The following is an 18048-nucleotide window of genomic DNA, read 5'->3' on the forward strand; positions in this document are numbered from 1 at the left end:
CCAGGTGAGGTCAGGATGTCGAGCGCCCACGTCCGTGAAGCTCTCAGGAAGGGGGGGCGCAAGCAGCCCAGAAGACCGTGAGACGGGGAAGAAACAAACGCAGGCGCGGGAGCGCAGGAGGGTCTTTTGTATGAGGGGATCGTAGAGGGGAGAGATCGGGGTGGAGGATGGAGACGGGCGGCCGAAGAGAGTAAGAGGCCCAGCGACCAGCGGCGACAGGCGGGGCGGAAGGACATCATCGGGGCATCAGGGCTGCGTTGCACCTAGCGTGCGCACCCGCGGCGGCCCAGCGCGGCCATGCCCCAAGCGGGCTAGGCGCCAGGCTTAGGGCTCTTCTTAGCGGCCGTCCCTGGGCCAGGCCGTGACGCCGGGATCGTCCAGGCCTCTCCAGGGGCGCCGGCCTCGGGCTGCGTCCGCGGGCGAGTCATGGCCAGAGGCCCAGAGATGCCGGGTGGAAGCGCCCTAGAACTCGTCGGCTGGAGGGAATCCCATGGGAACGCTGACGGTAAACAGACCGTATGCAGCATATACTTCCGTCGGTGTTCCAGCGCCCAACTCTATGTCTTGTGTCTACGTACCCTCAGCCTCGGAGAGTGCACATAGCTCCCTCCGGCAAAATGATGATGGGCACTGTGGACGGCGCGTGCAGCCGGTGAGATCTGCCCATCTAGCGTCTCGGTCATCATCTGCAGCATGACGGGCTGCCTGTTGAGGCGCTTCAGCGGCCGGTTCCCAACCAACGACTCCAGTTCTCTGCAGGTTAGACCGCCTGGCCCGGTCTTGCTGACAGTACGGTTACTGATCCTCGACCGGAGAACTCCCACGGCTAGTGCGCGAATGACGGCGTTGAGCGCCGATCCTCGACCACGCGCAGAACCACATCTCTCTCGGGGATCCACGGCTACCTACTATCCACTTCTGGCCGCAAACGGTTCGACCTTGCGACCTCCCTTTCCCAGCCACAGACGACACGCCTGGGAACTCGGGTCACATGTGCCTTGCATCCTGTACTCCGTGCAATCCGGTCTTGCTTAAGCTCTTGACCTGGGCGTTTTTCTGTCTGTCTAGCTCAAGGTCCAGGTCGCAGCCCAGAAGGACCTAGACCGTCTCCTTTTGTGCCCCTCCTTTCGGAGCCAATTTGATGCTCTTTTCATCCTCGGGTATGGAAAATATCGGACAGAAACCGGATTTTGTTTTCTCTCGCCGGGTCCGAATCCTTGTTGGGTTACGAAATGCAATAATATCAATGGCAGAAGACTAACAGAAAAGACAAACGCTTTTTTCCCCGGCCGCCGATTCGTTCAACTCTGTTCCCCCCGTTGACGTACCGACGTTGGAAACTCTCTTTCTGCCATTCGTGGTCAACTCCTATTTCGTGCGCTCTGGTTCGTGGATCTCGTCCGAAATCAGCTCCGCGACCCGCCGATCCACACAAAACCACGCTGCCTTGAGAAACCGCCCGTACGGAGAACCGTTTCTCCTGGACTTTGCGGAATAGGAAACAGACACGCGATGTCGCTCATCAATGCCGGTCGGAAGGAGCTCGGGTAAATCTTTTTTCACGCAGCTACGGATGAGGCACTGCTACCGCGCCTAGGTGGTCTGCAATTTCGTTGTCATACATGCGCTTCTATCCGACGCTTGCAAAAGGCTCATGTTGAGATCTTTCTCTGCTCGTATTCGGACATGGTTTGGTAGACGTCATGACCGGGAGTCCGGGAGATACGGTTCCCGATAAGTCTGCTAGCACATAACAGGTACCGCGTTGTCACATTCCTTAATTGGGCCAGCAGCTTTCTTTTCAGCTCTTCACGTTCTCCAGCAGGCAGCTCGCATAGAAGCATCAGATACCTACTGCGCATAACCCGTATAACCCCTGCATTCCTGCAGGGAAGACACTATTACTCGTACACCGCTCCTTGGAAAGGATTCCAAAATCCTGTCTGGCTTTTCCTTCCCGCATAAACCCCGGAGTACAGTTGCAGGCAATGGAATGTATCCGTCAGGTCTGCTGAGACAAAACCCCTGTTGGTTGCCTTAGTTCACGACACGGTACCTTTACCCCTGCTCGCGCTTGCATGGTACCGTCACCGCGGCTGCGCCGGTCAAGTTCCGTCCATTGACGATGTCACATATCTCGATTTAGCATCAGAAGTACCAGGAAGTACTAGCACCAAGGCATCGTCACTTCTGCCCCAGAGAGATCATGAACATGGAGGATGACGATCCCCAGCTCTCCAGACAATCCCTGACTGCTGGCACTATTTTTGCTTTGCCACCCTCGCGGAAGGGAAGGAAGGCACACGACCATGGCGTACCACAGTTTGAGATCCATCCAAGAACCCGGAGTGGCCAGTTGCCTCAGGCGGTATCGGGATGCGACCGACCCTCCCGATCTGGACCTCTCCTCTCACCGCTTTCAGCGGCCCAACGAGCCTCCCACGTGGCAACGCCTGCCCTAAGCTTCAACACCGGTTGCCCCGTCGCAACCCCAATTCCCAAGCTGTCGGGAAAGATGGTTCCGATCCATCTCTTCCCCCTGGGCCCCCTATCTTTTATCAGCGCTTGGACGGGCCATCCCCCCATTATCAAATTGATCCATGCAGGCCGGGCAGAGATAACGCAAACAGACGCCGACCAAGTCGGGAAATTGTCCGCACAGTTCTCGACCAGTAGTAACCACCCGCCTATTCTCCCCGTATTTTCCTTGTTTCCTATGCAGGACACCAGTAGACGCCGCGGACGCATGTCAGCCGTTCTGGAAATTTTCGGTTTCATCGATGATGTCAAGGCCAGGCGGTTATCGCTAGTATCATCGTCAGGACTGGGGGATAAGCGAAACTTCGGGCCTCAAACCACGATACTTCCCTCTTGACGCAGCATGTGTTTCTGATAATGCTGACCCAGGATACATTCACCCGTTGTTGCCCATGTCTGTTGTCTACCAGGCGCAGACAGTATAACAATACTAAATGAACGGAGGCCTCGGCCCGAACCCACCCCCTGTCCATCCATCCTTGTCTGTAGTTTAGCCTCTACCAACCCTGGCTCTTCAAACGTCGGTTCTGATTTCCGTGTCTAAAACACCCGCGGGTCTTACACGAGCTCAAGGCCGGCATCTGACGGCAAACGTCAACGGCAACCCAACAGGGAAATAATAATGATGATGGTGATGAGCCTGTAGAGCTAGCTGATCCTGGGAGTGCGATAAGTAGTAATAGTAGTAATAATAATGGAGCTGACAAGCTGGGACCCTACATCTGTACCCTGTGTGACGAGAGCTGGAATCTCGCTCCATCTCGAGGATCCATTTCCTTGGCAAGCTACAATCCTACTTCGAGCTGCCGTTCCACGTTAGGCAGTCCGTAGTGTATGGACCCCGGCTTCCGGCTCGGTAGAGAAAAAGGAATTCTCCGGATCTGCAACCCTGGTTGCGGTTGCTCTCGGGATAGGGACACTAATAAACTGAATAAATAGGTATCATCAATTAAGACCGTGGATAAGGATCGTTCATTCTGTCGAGAGCCTCAGCTCAGCTGCTGTTCCTTTTTTGTCTCATGATGGAGCTGTGTTGGTTACCTAGTGTCGCACCGCAGGAGGATCAAGTTCTAATGCTATATTGGATAGATAGAAAGCGTAGACATAATAATAGACATGAAAATGAGACCCTATTATCTGTTGATTTATAACTATAATTATTATTAATCGATACGCTGGAGTTTCCTTGTAGTTGGTTGTCAGTTGGTGATCTAGCTATCTGAGAGCCGAGTATACCAGTACGCAATCACATCAGTCAACATAATGTAGATGCTACGTACCGTACCGTATACCCGCCACCCGAGCCTCCACCAAGCAAGCCAAGAACCAGGATTATAGATCGAGACCATTAATCGCATGTTCTATCATCATCAAATCATTCACTCTGAGTCACGCACAAAGAAGAAAAAAAGAGAATACCTGCCCAACTAGCTACCTACCTACCTAGGTAGGTAGCTAGTATGTCTGTACATCTACCTAAGTCTACATACACAGCTAACTTTGTAGATTAGGTACCTAACCTCCCTAACCTTAACTCCATTCCATTCATTCCATGGAAGGATCATCATCCTTGCTCCGACTTGCCTACTCTGCTGCATGCATGCCGTAATGCCCTACCAACCTTCAACCGAGTTCACGCGACAACAGCCGACGCAAGCCGGACCTGACTGAGCTTACGGTGACTTTTTTCTTTTTTCTTTTTTTCTTCTTTTCTGCAGCTGCCTCAGAACCAACCCGAGACAATCCAGATTCCAGCCGGCCGGCCCTGCGCAACGCAACGCAACGAAGAGTATGTAGGTTAGGTTGGGTAGTAGGTAGGTAGGTAGGTTTCCAGCCCAGCCTAGCCAGCTAGCCAGTTTAACGACGAACCCAGAGCCCAGACCAGGACCAATGATCATGATCATATGAACAATTAGACAAACAGACAGACAGACAGACAGACAAGAAAGACGGCAGGTAAGGCAGGCAGGCAGGTAGGTACTAACAGTCGCTGACTGAGTCAGTACCTAGGTATCCTTCTCTACTAACCTACCCTAGATTAGGTGCATACCTACTGTGCCTAAGTTCAAGTTTCTGCAAAGTTTCCCATCGGCCGTCGGCCATCTCCGACGAAGTACTATACACACACTCTCTCTATATGGATTCCTGCAGAAATTGCTAAAATAGTTCTGTTTATGTGGGGGGTTTTTTTTTTCCGATATTAGGTAAGGTTAGGTAGGTATGTGGATATGTATGGGTATGGCCTAGACTGATCGAAAATATGTACATTCGATAATTTTTTTTCTTGACTTTGTAGTGCGGTCCAGAAAGTCTCCGCACTACGCCTGCATGCGTCCATGAATGAATGCATGAATGACGTAGGGACAGCCTTTTTCCAGGCTACAAAATGTACATATTTTTCTTCGGATGTGCGGGGTACTGGAGTAGTACTTACCTGGCAGGTACCTACTTCACACACATGCGCTTCGTTTTTTGGGAGCGGAGAAAAAGAAAACTTGGAATTTTGTGATAGATACTTTTGATCTGTGCTTGCAAGAATTGTATAACGGTCCTCGAACTATGCGAGTCTAATAGAACTACACAGTATGTCTTATTAGGTATGCTATGAATACTAGTGGTTCACATCTCTCAACATCGGAGTACTAGTGTAGCTACTAGAATCGACATACGCACAAAGATCATCTGGAAGAGCAAGCAACCTCCTTCACATCTCAATTAGGTACCTAACCATCAGATCAAAGTTTACACTCAGCGCGTTGGAACCCCGCATTAGGATAAGACCTTATTCGGCTACGAAGAAGAAGAAGAAGAAGAAGCAAAAAGGTTTCCGAGCCGTTTGATAATTCATCTGGCGCAGCTGAGAGCTCTAATGTGGCTGGCTGTGGTTCATCTGATCCTTCCTATTCACAGTAGAGGAACTACCTTAAGTAACCTTACTCACCGGGCGGTTTACCTTCGGATTAACTAGTCTTGCTTCGGCCCTCGGGTTAGGTATGTAGATCACGGCCCGTTGGGCATCAAGGTTGCATGCTTACTTTATGGCTTTTTGCGTTTTCTTCAATGGGTAAACAAATAAATGAAATAGCCCATTCATCATTTGATGCAATCGATGCAATGATCTACTGCGTATGTAATTCGCAATGAGCCTGAGAAAGGTTGCAGATAGATATCTCAGTTCTCAACTCTAGAGTACTTAGTAGGTAGCAGTACACCTCTTTGAGGTGATTTGGTCACCAACCTCACTCAGACTCACCCCATTCTCACCCACACTTTCTTTGCACTTACACCAGTTGCTTAGCAATGTCCCCAGAGACTGTGATGTATAGAATGCAACAAAACATGAAGGCAATAGTGGATCACCCACTGTTGCTGAAGTGGCACAACCAAAATGATGTGTTGCACTCCTGTTTCTCCCTCCCTTTTTCTATTCTCTTGTTCTCCTTTCCTTTGTTCTCACATTCCCAGTTTGTGATATCTGTATTTTGGATTAGCCACTTTCTCTGTTGCTTTGGCTGCTGATATCTGTGAGCCATTTTTTATGACCCATGATAATGCCAAAAAAAAAGGTGGATAGATAAGCGCTTGCGCAAGCAAATGGCTACAAGAGAGAGATGCACTGATAGTGGACACACCAGGGTGCCTGGCATCATGGCTCAGTGCCACATTGCGTTATATAGAAGAAAAATATGTAGGGAAGTTCTACTTGTCAGTCCCATCACATAGGCAACTAGGGAAAAAGGGGTAAAGCCTTCCTGTAGTGAGATAATGAGTGGAAATAATTGATCTACGAGATCTTGAGTACATGGTAACAAATGAGACTGCTGCTGAACACGTAATATGTATGTACATTGATCCCATAAAAACTCGGCTTGTAGGGATATTAGTTGGCCTGATTCAAAAGTCGTTTCCTTGTCGATCATCATAGTCACGGCTCTGCTGGATTCTTAATCAGAACATTGGTATAGGGTGGAGGTCCATCCGTCACGTTAGCCACAGGTGCTAGCTCGACGTCACTTCCAGCGGACTTCAGCGTCCCACCCTGGGATTTGAAAATGGAAGAGATACAAAATGCGGACAGAAAGGAGAAGGCAAACACCCAGCCATTGAAGGACCTGCACAGGGATTCCAGCTGTGACTGTGACGGATAATTGGGAAACAGATGGGATTGAGTACTGCAGAGCCCCGAGAATTTCTGTGGTTGCAGCTGCAGATGCCGGCGCCAGTCGGCCCAGTCCAGCAGATAGCCACAGCGCTCCAAACATTGTGCGCTTCATGCTGTGCTGACGATCTGTATTTGTAGATTGAAAATTGGGATTGGGCAGGGGAGAGAAATCCATGTCAAACATGGGTGCGAAATGATTTTTTTAAGTTAGGCACCAGAGTTTAAACGAGCTGGAACTGAGTGGGATTGACATTCAGGAGCGGCAAATGCGTGGATGAGCATCTGATAAAAAGAATAAAACACAAGCCAATTCATGAAATATTTCGAAACCAAATTCCCTGTTCTTCGAAGTGATTCCCCTATTTGCCTCAATAGATTACTCGGTTGTACGTTTGCGGACCGCTGATGGTTTGAAGTATTTCTGGTAACGCTCCAGATCAAAGCTGCCGTCCTCCAGTTCCTTGCTAGCAGGACCGCCGGCCCAGGAAAAGGTTCGAGACTCAGGTAGGACCTCCCGTTGCAGAGATGTATGGTGCAGGGGCACCACCTCTAGGCCTTCGTCTCATATTCCATTAGACGAAGGAATTGCAAGAGGTCGTCGACTTTCCATACAGCCCCCCATTACTTTCGTAACGCCGTCCTTCGGGATCAAGGCTGGATAGATACCCCATATTTTCATGGTAAACCCAGTAGCCCATCCCTTCTGCAGAATAGGCAGTTCCGGAAGTCCAAGAACAGACTGCAACACCTCTGGGTCCATTAAGGAACCATAGAGGAAGAGATGACAAGGCTTGAATAGTGGCTTCTCTGTGATTCGCTCGGTCAGCGGCTAGGAATTTCTCTTGCATGACATTGAGGGGCTGGTGAGGGTATAGATGTAGCACACACTGCTACTTCCTAGCTGAGACTGTGGACTTCTGAGAAAAGAACTTGGGGATCAGTTAAGGCAGCAGTCAAAGAGGCTGTGCTCAACAGAATTGTGGTCTATAGTCCAATAAGAGAAAGGCTTGAGCCACACTGTGGCTTCCTAAATACTTATTAATAATCCACTGAATAGGATCATCGATAATTATATGATGAAAACAATAAATACAGACAGCAAGCCTCGGCTTGAAGCCCCTGGCTCTAGATTATTACGTAGTAATCAGTATGGTATGAAGGGCGTCGTGTAAAGTTTCTAAATCGGGGCCTAGATCTTGATTTCTCGGCCGGTACACGGTAGCTCAAGTTGGGGGCCGGGACCTAGGACCTAGGTACGATCAATACTTTATTTAGAACGTATCTATCCAGAGCACGGAGTATCAGGTTGCGGGTACCTAAGTACCTCATCATAACCTTACAACAACAGTGCCTCGCTCAGGGAACATCGAGAGTAAGAATTAAGGATACTGATATGTGAATTTCATGAAATCATGTACTGTGTATGTTCTGATGGCGGATATGTTACTGGATACCTAGGTAACAATCGTTTAACAATCGTTCAAGCTCAACTCCGTACCGTGTACTCTGCAGATCTTGCGGAAGTTTGGCTAGGCTAGGCTAGGCGAATAAGAATATGATCAACAGCCGCTTGTTTTAGACAGCATTCCCGTCCCGTCCTCTTGGTGGAGATTCGATGGTCTGTTCACACGAGGTTCGGTCTTTGGCCTTTGCATGGTGTGTGGATCCCTGAACAGTGAGCACAGACCGGAAAGGGATATAGATAGGAGCTTAGTAGCTCTCATTACTTGTTTCGTCACCGAGAAATTTTACCTAGGTAGATGGATCGATAATAGGATTACCCGATTCCCTCGGCAGAGGAATACTGTTCTATCGGTTGTCATTTCCCAATCAGGTGCAAACCTGGTTAGCTATTTCAGCTGAGCTGCTGTGGATGCAGTACGTGTTCAGCTGCTACTACTATGGACGCTCAAACGTGTATTCAGGGCGTAATTGTTCCCTGTTTGATGCCAGAACAAGATGAAAATTTCATTGTCGATAACAGAGCCTCCATCGAAGCAAAACCGTGCGATGTTCACAATTTCAAGGTTCACACCAGAGGAGCGTGAATAATAAATCGATGAAAAAAAGAGGAAGGCTGATATTGAAGTAAAATCATTAGTGTCCATGTTACTATGGCCTAGTGAAGGTTTCTTTTGTAGCGCTCATGATATACCCTTTGCAACAAGACACTTTGGCTGAGTGGTTAAGGAGTTGCAAGAACCCCGTCTCAATTATTCAACTTCCTCCTGCTCTTTATGCTATTGCTGATGGCAATAATTAAATATGTCTCGCTTTCATGACTTGTCACAGGCATAGCGCAGCTGGGGAATTTCTAAGTTATACCATGAAGGATTATCGTTTGATATAGACTGTATATCTTTTCGTTTATTCTCCATCATCTCTCTATGTCTCTGAAGTTCGCTAATGTTGCAGTCATAAAAATAATCTGTTTGAGCTCCTGAACATGCATTCTGCCACAAAAGCCATCACTGCCGGTCCACAGGCGAGAGATTCTGTTGCAACTAGTAACAGAGAGCTGGTGACATCGATACTCTCCCTCGCTCATCCCAGAAAACATTCTAGAAGCAGGTCCCTATCTTTTATGCTCAAGGATTATTGGCAGCCTCTGATCCTCCCGTGGCCAAACCAATCTCATCGGCATCCTTCCCAACAACTAATTCAATCGCCCCATATGTTGGATCCGCATGGCACTTCTCCAGCCACTCCAGCATGCTCCTCCACGCGCTCGGCATGATGCACTCGACGTTCAGTGCCTCGCCAGATGAGTAGCAGTTGCAGCCGTGGAGCTGAGAGCCCGTGACGGGATCGTCGACAGGTTGTTCGGAGATGACATAGGCACGGCAGCGGGAGGATATGAAGGCGGTAAAAGAGGATGAGGGTTGATGAGACGAGTCTTTCCCTGTCTCAGAAGGAGTCGGGATTGGGGACAGGTCGAGGTGTTTGCAGTGGAGCGGGTTGGAGAGGCAGATGGCGGAGATGTAGTTGCTCCAGTCGTGCCCTGATAAATTGAAGGGAGACGTTAGCTACGTAATGATGGCAAGTAAATTCGGGAAAGGAAATAACAATGCCAGAACAATATGAGAAATGAAACGACCAATATGCCTTACAATTACTTGCCAGATACCTCACGACACCCAAACCCCCTTCTACCAAACCGATAATATCGATCTTCGCATCCTCCCTTAAGAAGCGTCCGCGCGCAGCGAGAACCTCCTCAAACACACACTCTACATGCTCCTGCCAGTCGCCGTTACGAGGGATCTTGTTCCGATGCGTCATCCGCAGCGGCGGATCGACAGCAAACTCCCGGGGAAGCGCAAGCCAGGAAGGATGCGTGACGGCTCGACGGGATTCGCAGTGCCAGATAAGCTGGCCGCAGTTTGCGAGGATGAGGGCTGTGTCCGTTTGCTCTTGCTTCTCCTCATGCTCGGATTCTTTGTCCAGTCTAAGCACAGCTTTCGCAAATGAAACCGCTGAGCCTTCATCGATTTCCTCATTTCCGACGGTTCGATAGGCCCAGATGCCCAGATCCTGGCACGGCTCTCCGAATACGACGACAACACGCTTCGCGCTGCTCAGGTTCGACGAGACCAGGATCGGGACGTGTGGTTCTTCTGGGCCTGCGTTGAGTGGCAGTCGGAGAGTCAAGAGACCAAGAGAGTGTAGACGGGAGAGGACGATGGTGCGGATGCAAGCTAGGACGATTAGCTTAGTTTCTGAATGCCTCTATTTATGCAGTTTGGTTTCAATCAGGGCAAGGTGAGAACTGGAATAACGGAAAAAAAATTGGCAGATGTGGGCAATCAAGCATACGCAGGATTGCTCAAGGGTAGACCGATCAAAACAAGACAATACAACATACAGTTCATCGCCTCCCTATTCAGCTCATTCCAGCGGTCATTCTTGTTGATCTTGAACTGAAACCCCTCCTCGGGGTCGGAGATCTTTCTGATCTGATCGTTGTCATTGATGAAGTAGCTGCATTATGGTTCGCATCGTCAGCTTCACCTCTATCTTCACTTGCAGGACAGGAATATAGCACCTACCCCAGTTTCTCCAGATCAGCGGGGAAGACTGGATCTAAGGGGAGATCCTTGCGGCGGAAGACGAACATCTCTCTGGTGAGATGAGGCTGTCTTGATACAATGTGTTTCACTTGGCTAGGTGTTCAACTTCAGGATAAGGGTGATTTCCCACTTCTGGAGATTGAAGAGACGAAAGAAACTGAAAAGGGACACAGATTGTGGGGACGAGAACATGAATAGGATGTATGGGTTAGATATGTCGACCTGCGCTGCACCTTTCCGCAGGATATGACTGATAGCAAACGAAGAGGGGGCAAGCTGGGGTGAATGAAAATGGACGAGGGTGGACAAGGCATTGAGACTTCCAGCGTATTGGTTGGTGAAATAATAGGCATGACAGTTCCTATACTCATTCCGATAACTGATTGCAACCTACCAGAAGTCCAAATTCTATCTACCCAGGACAACCACGAACCACTTACGGGTTAGCTACCTCAACCACCACAGTAAGGACTATCCAAAAGTTTGGACAGGGGAAGTCATTAACGAATTTCATTGACTGATCGACATATTTTCGACATATATTGTACTGTACATCCGCGAAACGCCCATATACAGAGACCGACCCAGAATAGCAAACCCTTATCCAACCCTCCGCAACTATGACAGGTTGACGGATTTTACCAGCTTGCCTTCTTCACTCCTGGAAGCTCACCAGCAAGTGCGTGTAGACGGAATTGGTACTGTAACAAGGAAAATCGTCAGCCATTCCTGTAGTCTCAAGCCGCAAAGAAGCCCATCCCATCTGGAGGAATCGCTGCAATCAATCGGGTTTGCGCTTACCCTTGCCATTCTGAAATCACGGAAGACACTTCGGGCTATGCCTCCGACCACACATCTGTTCTTGATCTGCGTCGGCCGGGTGTAGGCGTGCATCTGGGAGAGTTGGAGCTGGGCCTGTGCGCGGACACGCTGCGGGAGGCTCGTGTTGCGGACGATGTAGCGGAGAGCTTGGCTGTTACAGAAAATAAGTTTAGTATGCATCGCACAAGCATTTCGAAAGGCGATGAAGTTAAAAATGACAGGAGGATGAACTTGTGCCGATACTGCTTGTTTCAATTAAGGAAAGGCCGTATATCTTACCGTTCGGGCTCGTGCTGCTCGAACACCTTCCGCTTTGTGTGGTCCCGGATGATACGGGCGTTGATGAACCCGCCGAGATCCAGTCTCTTCGCTCTGAATTGCGACATCGTGGGCGATTTTGGCTTGACTCTGTTGTTCACTGTCGGAGGTTGTCGAACGGAGCAGCGGAGTTCGCGAGCATCCATCCCGCCCGCCGGGCGAAAATGTGTTCGCCCGATCGGGACTAGCGCACGAGTACCACAACGATGCTCGAGATCGCTACAAAAACGACGAGTTGGCTCGTGCAATGCATTGGCACTTTTAATCGGCGTGTATCTCTAGTGGTCAAGCATCTAAACGATATCGATAACGTCAATTCCTTTATTAGGCTACTATGTATCCCCGATGGGGATGCTTAGTTTCGGCATCTATCGGCTTGACAATCGACATGATAGGTACCTATCCAAAGAGTTAATGCTGACTGAGAAACTCAAAATATGTATACAAAGTTAATGGTTCACCGGGAGAGGATCTTTGTTCTAGATAAAATCCCAGAAAGTCTCCGTACCTGACATCAATGCTATGCTTTTGGCCTGTCAGGCATTGGCTTTGATATAATAGTATGAGACGGCAGGCATCAATGCCTCCATCGATTAATGTTCTGCTGGACTATCCTGTGCAAAATCAAAATGGAGAGTCTATCAGACTTATTGACACCTGTCGGAGAAAGGACCATCCGAACAGCATGCGTAAATCCGGGGTAGTGGGGAACTCAATGGGAGTAGCACAAAACAATATAGGTAGGTATTAATCCAAGCAGTTGGAATTAAAAAGCAGTGGTATAACTTGTTGATTTCGTTAAAAGAGTCTCTGATAAAGTCTATATGCTTTGTACAAAGTAACTGCCATATAGGCCCGACAAAGATGTCAACAGCCGTTTCGAGACTCAAGTCAACAACGTCTCCTGTCCTTCCGACCCATTGACGTGGACAATCACACATGTCCCGTTATCTAATTTAGTGCTTGTTCTTGAGGTTCGGGTTGCGGGGGTCGTTCTTGAACTCCTCAGCTGCAAACACAAAATGCGCTTAGCAAAGGTACCGTTCCCATATCACAACGACCAATGTGGCCAGAATGTAGACTTGGAATTGAAGGTAATGATGTGATGTGGGGTTTCCACAGCGCAGAAGGGATCACTCACAGTTCAGCATGGCGCTGGCGGCGGAGTTGACGCCGTAGAGGACGATAAGACCTAGCCGAGATTGTCAATATCCAAGACCCAATTTCATCTCAATTGGCCATATTCCGCGCGAAACTATATGATGGCGCTTCTAGAAGGGATCACGACGGGGAATTCGCATACCTGCCAGGAAGAAAGGAGTCATAGGCTTGGCTGTAGCGGGACATTGTCAGTTTCTTTCCCCTACACAGCGACTGTAACTTCGCACGGAGCGCGCGGGGCAACTTACCGAAAGGCGCCGGGAACTTCTTTCCGAGGAGAGACATTGTGACGGACGGTGCTGGTCAAGACAGATGTCGAGATACCGGAGGCGTTGGAAATGTTGGAGCTGGTGGAGGAGTGCAGCGACAAGGACAAGCGGATGAGCGAGGTTTGGCCCGGAAGTCGCAGCCGTCGCCGCAACAAGCGAGGCTCCGTGCCGCTTTAAGCGCTCGCCCGCTCCGATACGGCCCTCTCCCCTCGGGATCTGTAAACAACGGTGGGATGACGGTTGGATGGATGAGATTCTCTTGATGACCTCGACTCTCCCATTCTCAAAAACATCAAGCTAGAAGATAACACAGTCAACAATGGCTGCTTCTCTCTCTTCATCCGTTGACTCCCTTCGGTCTTCCCTGCAGCTACTCGACTCTTCCATCAACATCCTCGACTCTGGCGTCAACGATTTCCCCAGACTATGCAAGGTCTTGCAGACGACAAGAGTAAGTCAGCTCCTGCAAGCGCACAATTGATGAAGTATCTTCTAACCGTTACATCTAGCACTTCGAACTCCTCCCCGAACCCACACTCCGCGAAGCGCAGCAGGCCCTTCTCGATGAGATAACCCCCAGCATCGCACACCTGCTCTCTGTCGCCTCCAACCACATCGACCGTCTCGCCCGTCGCGAGGAATCACTGAAAGCCAAATGCGAGCTTCAGGAGGGACGAATGACCTCTGACGAAGGCCAGCCGTCCTCGAGGCAAAGCGCAAGTTCCCGTGACCGACGCGCCACGGGACTGGGTGATGCGAACAAGGCGGCAAAGCTAAGGATGCTCATCCAGAAGAAAGAACGGCTGAAGTATGCGGTTGAGACGCTTGAGTTGCAAAGTCGCCAGAGGGAGCGAGAGTTGAGAAAGAGCATGGCTGCGCAGTGATCTATGACGGGGATACTCCTATTGGCGATTCCATGACAATTCTGCGCGCTGAATATCGCGGCCCTCCTTTTACGCGTACTGGAAGATCACGGTATGGTGGCACTCTGTCTGTGGGTTTTCCGGAGGATGATGCACTTATTGTCCATCTTGATGCCGGGAAGACCCTCGGGTGGGCTTCCGTTCACACTTGATTGAACGGACCTCTGCATCCGTATCAAGTCTTCTACCGGAAGCTTTTGCGGACTGTGAGGTTGGCAGTTGGAATACCGCCGATTCAGTTGAGCTGCTTGTGGACAGCATCCTTCAAACCATGTTTGTCGGTATTCTTAGCACTGGGACGGTGGTTCTTATGACAGGAATCACTGGAACACATCCAACCAGGCCAGTTCGACGTTGACCGGGGTGTCGACCGCGATCATCCTTGAGAGCAACGATGCAAATTACGCTCGAAGTGGTCCTCTTGGTCGGCGTCTAGCTTACTGGAAGATGACCCTCACCATGAGATTCTCATGAGATGCCCGTCTATACCCATGTGATCCCTTGGGAGATTGATTCCGAGTGTTTGATGTGGAACTACAAGATAATAATAATCCTACCTACGAATAGTGGAAATTTGGTATGAAATACGAAGTGAAGAGGTCTATTTTACATTGAATCTCACGTTAGACATAGCTATCATACAGTAACATCCGCCGTTTTCCCGAAATGTCCTGATCCCAAGCCGAGAAACGATTTTTTTTCCCCTGGTATCAACAAGACTCAAACAAGATTCACATGAACACGCCAAATGGGATGAACCCTAAAAGAAACAGGTCTTCGTAACTCGGCCCTTACACGACAGACAAGACTCCAACGTTGCAGGACAATTGAGTCTAGATCTCAGATTGCTCTTCCATCTTGCGGGTAGTTTCCTTCTTAAAAGCCTGTCTAACCCTTTTCTTGTCCACATCCTTCTTCCACGAAGGAATCTTCTCGCCCTTCTTCCTGGTCAAGGCCGGCACGATCCAGTCGGCAGGGTTGACCTCGCCCTCACCGAGCTCGTTCTCGTCCGCCTGTTCCTGCATGGCAGCCTTGGAAGCCGAGCGTCTCTGGAGCCGCTCCTTCTTGCTTTCGTCCTCCTTGGGGGTTCCGAGGTTCAGGTTTCGCGGGACCCGCGTCTTTGCGCCCAGGGCCCATAGGTCTCCCCAACGCGCCTTGCGCGCGTCTCGGTAGGCCCGGCGGCTGAAGGACCGCGGGACGGTCCAGCGCTCGATCTTGCCGGCCGGTGTGCAGAAGTCGAAGATGACATGGCCCCGCCGTTTCATGGGCGGGAGAATGGTGCGAGGGAGGGATAGGGCGTTGAATGGGATCGTGTCCTCTGAAGTAGTAGAAGCGGTAGTAGAGGCGTCGGTGGACGATGCAGCCGGAGCCTCTTTTTCTGGCTGTGTTGGGTTACCCAGCACATCGTATAGGTCCTCGTACCCGTCAAAGGCCGCGTCCGTAGCCTTCTGCCCTTGGACGATTCCCTTCGTCTCGCGCAGATCGACACCCTTCTGCACAGCGATGTAGCTGAATTCCACATCCTCATGGTTGCGATCCTTGGCCCCGACAATCCGCTGCAAAAATTGAGGTCTGATAAACCTCTGTTCGAAGCGACAGTAATCCCTGCGGCCCTTTGCCGTTCCCGGGAAGGTGTACATCGGGCATTTTTCGTGGTTCGTACAGGGGGCAATGATCATTCCGGGGTCCTTCTTCACAGTAGTCCCACCGGGTGACTGTGTTAGATCTTCATAGTCCCTGGACCCAGGGCTCGAGATGTATCGCTCAAGGAGCATTTCACGAGCTCCCGCGATAGCCTCAAAGCCTCTCTGGCGACCCTTTTCAAAGAGAACCAGGACGCCACCGTCAGGGTTGAGGAGAGACCACAGGTTTTGCACATGCTGCTTCCGCAGGTAGTCCTCCTCGATCCCGAGAAGAGTGTGCGGAGCAACGATGATATCGTACTGCTTCCGCTTGGGAGGCTCTCTTTCATCCTCCAAAGTCGCGCTGTCTCGTACATGTACGTAATCAGGTAGCCGCGGGAGGAATGTCGTATTCTCCAGCAAGAGACTGGCACGACGTCTCAGAGTGTCTGAGCCAGTAAGCACAGTTGATTTACCCATGGGAGTCGGCTCCGATTTGGGATGGTCAGGATTCATCACTTCGTACTCAGCGCGAAGGATTTCCCTCCATGCCAGAACCGCGGCGCCTCCACCACCAGCGTCGAGTATTCGTGGTCCGCCCTCCTGGGTTATCAGCCGACGGATCCAGTCCGTCCCCAAGCGCTTTCGAACCTCAACCAAAATACTCAGTGTGGTTGCGTAAATACCGGGGTAAAGGGCGGCGAGATAGGCATTAGCCTCCATCTCACCCATGTGATGCTGCCCGGCCTCCAGCGGAATAGGAAGTTGAGGCTGCTGTGCTCGCGGAGGAGGTGTAGTCGTGGAATGTGGCAGTCTTTCCCCACCAAAGACTTTGTGAGCAGTTTCGGAAATGTGTTTGTTGGAGTAGTTGGACAAGATCACAGAGATGGGCCCCGTCACAGTATCCTGTGGAAGGAAAACGGTGCTTGGTTCTGGAGCGAATTTCCCCACCTTGGTCAGGGGATGGAAACGAGGGGTGGGATCTGGAACTGTTTCCTCGTCAAACTGTTCCAGCGTCAGCTCCCCGCCCAGCTGCTCGGCCACCTCCCTTGCACGAGTCATTGTAATCGACTCTTCCTCTTGAGGGCTCCTCTCCATATCGTATGCCACCGGAATGTCATCCTTGTCCCTCTCAATTCTTTCGTACTCGACTTCTTCCAGGCCACCCTCTGCGTCTTCACGGAACAGTCGGTCTGGCTCCCTTTCGTCCTCTTCACCCTCTGGCTCTTCTTTCTCGATAACTGGCTCTCCATACAGCCGTGTGTAGAGCTGAAGTTCAACGTCGTTCAGGTAGCCCTCTGGCAATGAATCCCCAAACTGCTGTCTTGCCAGTCTCACCTTCGCCTCCAGCGCCTCCGGGCTCCGGTGTCCTATGACATGACTGAACACATCCTCTAGTTCTGGCCCGTCAAGGTTAAGGACCCCATGGTAGTCTTCAAGGAGATCTAGCTCATCCAACAGTTCTTCCAATTCCAGCTCCCGCTGGTTGATCTCGTCGATCAGCGCATAGATCTCGTCTTTCCGCTTTGCGGCCTCCTCCGCAGCTGCTTCCGTCGAGGCCAATCTCTTTCCAGGCTGCCATGTCGTCGGAGGATCTCTTCGTCCGAGGCTCTTCGCAGGGAGTGAGGAGGCAAGTGCGGTGGAAAAATTCCGTTGCGCAACTGATCTCTTCGGGTGCGGAGTTATCAAGCTTGAAGTCCGGGGGCGGAGATGTTGTCGCAAAGTCGGCTGCGGCGAGTTCTGCACGAGCGCTTGCAGTAGCTCGCGAGAACAGGACCGGCAGGCCTTGGATGGAGGGGGTCGGGAGAGCATTTTCGTCCCCTCTTTTTTCTCGCGCAAACAGGTGTAAAAACGAGTTTGCTGAAAAAAAGTTCCTCGTCGCCACGGGAGGAGCTCTTCTGGAAAACTTTCGCCGAGCCTGGTTCCCTATCTCAATCAGCAGCCTTCTATTGGCGGGACAGGTTCCTGAATTGATTACATAATCAACCAACTAGGAAGTTAACATGGTGCGAGGTCCTTGTTACAACGCAGGTTGGAATTGGTCAATGAGGTTGAGTTGGCTCTAAAGATTTAGACATAATATTCAGAAGCGTCTCAAGTCCCATGTGGAGATACCTCGGAGCAAACTGATCCAACGGACAAATATATACACGAAGTGCACCC

The 18048-nt window shown here is 50.5% G+C and overlaps 8 protein-coding genes across 8 annotated transcripts; 2 read left to right on the forward strand and 6 right to left on the reverse strand.

Moving 5' to 3' along the window:
• Positions 1-311: 311 nt before the first annotated feature.
• VTN00DRAFT_1668 (uncharacterized protein) lies at positions 312-686 on the reverse strand (the record flags this gene model as incomplete). Its single annotated transcript, XM_069427800.1, has 2 exons — positions 312-476; positions 579-686. The coding sequence occupies 2 exons, from the start codon at positions 684-686 to the stop codon at positions 312-314; spliced, it is 273 nt and encodes a 90-aa protein (XP_069292370.1).
• A 1520-nt stretch (positions 687-2206) lies between these two features.
• VTN00DRAFT_1669 (uncharacterized protein) lies at positions 2207-2875 on the forward strand (the record flags this gene model as incomplete). Its single annotated transcript, XM_069427801.1, has 1 exon — positions 2207-2875. One exon carries the CDS (start codon positions 2207-2209, stop codon positions 2873-2875), a length of 669 nt encoding a protein of 222 aa, XP_069292371.1.
• Positions 2876-6463: 3588 nt separating this feature from the next.
• VTN00DRAFT_1670 (uncharacterized protein) lies at positions 6464-7460 on the reverse strand (the record flags this gene model as incomplete). The annotated part of the gene is made up of 3 exons (XM_069427803.1): positions 6464-6650; positions 7081-7255; positions 7313-7460. 3 exons carry the CDS (start codon positions 7458-7460, stop codon positions 6464-6466), a joined length of 510 nt encoding a protein of 169 aa, XP_069292372.1.
• A 1828-nt stretch (positions 7461-9288) lies between these two features.
• VTN00DRAFT_1671 (uncharacterized protein) lies at positions 9289-10817 on the reverse strand (the record flags this gene model as incomplete). Its single annotated transcript, XM_069427804.1, has 4 exons — positions 9289-9701; positions 9811-10398; positions 10566-10681; positions 10750-10817. 4 exons carry the CDS (start codon positions 10815-10817, stop codon positions 9289-9291), a joined length of 1185 nt encoding a protein of 394 aa, XP_069292373.1.
• Positions 10818-11408: 591 nt separating this feature from the next.
• On the reverse strand, positions 11409-11978 carry VTN00DRAFT_1672 (mitochondrial 37S ribosomal protein uS14m; the record flags this gene model as incomplete). Its single annotated transcript, XM_069427805.1, has 3 exons — positions 11409-11471; positions 11572-11743; positions 11872-11978. 3 exons carry the CDS (start codon positions 11976-11978, stop codon positions 11409-11411), a joined length of 342 nt encoding a protein of 113 aa, XP_069292374.1.
• Positions 11979-12866: 888 nt separating this feature from the next.
• VTN00DRAFT_1673 (uncharacterized protein) lies at positions 12867-13356 on the reverse strand (the record flags this gene model as incomplete). Its single annotated transcript, XM_069427806.1, has 4 exons — positions 12867-12919; positions 13052-13102; positions 13214-13243; positions 13320-13356. 4 exons carry the CDS (start codon positions 13354-13356, stop codon positions 12867-12869), a joined length of 171 nt encoding a protein of 56 aa, XP_069292375.1.
• A 303-nt stretch (positions 13357-13659) lies between these two features.
• On the forward strand, positions 13660-14224 carry VTN00DRAFT_1674 (uncharacterized protein; the record flags this gene model as incomplete). Its single annotated transcript, XM_069427807.1, has 2 exons — positions 13660-13791; positions 13850-14224. 2 exons carry the CDS (start codon positions 13660-13662, stop codon positions 14222-14224), a joined length of 507 nt encoding a protein of 168 aa, XP_069292376.1.
• Positions 14225-15096: 872 nt separating this feature from the next.
• VTN00DRAFT_1675 (uncharacterized protein) lies at positions 15097-17697 on the reverse strand (the record flags this gene model as incomplete). Its single annotated transcript, XM_069427808.1, has 1 exon — positions 15097-17697. One exon carries the CDS (start codon positions 17695-17697, stop codon positions 15097-15099), a length of 2601 nt encoding a protein of 866 aa, XP_069292377.1.
• Positions 17698-18048: the final 351 nt, after the last annotated feature.

The sequence above is a fragment of the Thermoascus crustaceus genome (genome assembly GCF_041956765.1).
Source record: "Thermoascus crustaceus strain CBS 181.67 unplaced genomic scaffold VTN00scaffold_1, whole genome shotgun sequence".
NCBI lineage: Eukaryota > Fungi > Ascomycota > Eurotiomycetes > Eurotiales > Thermoascaceae > Thermoascus > Thermoascus crustaceus.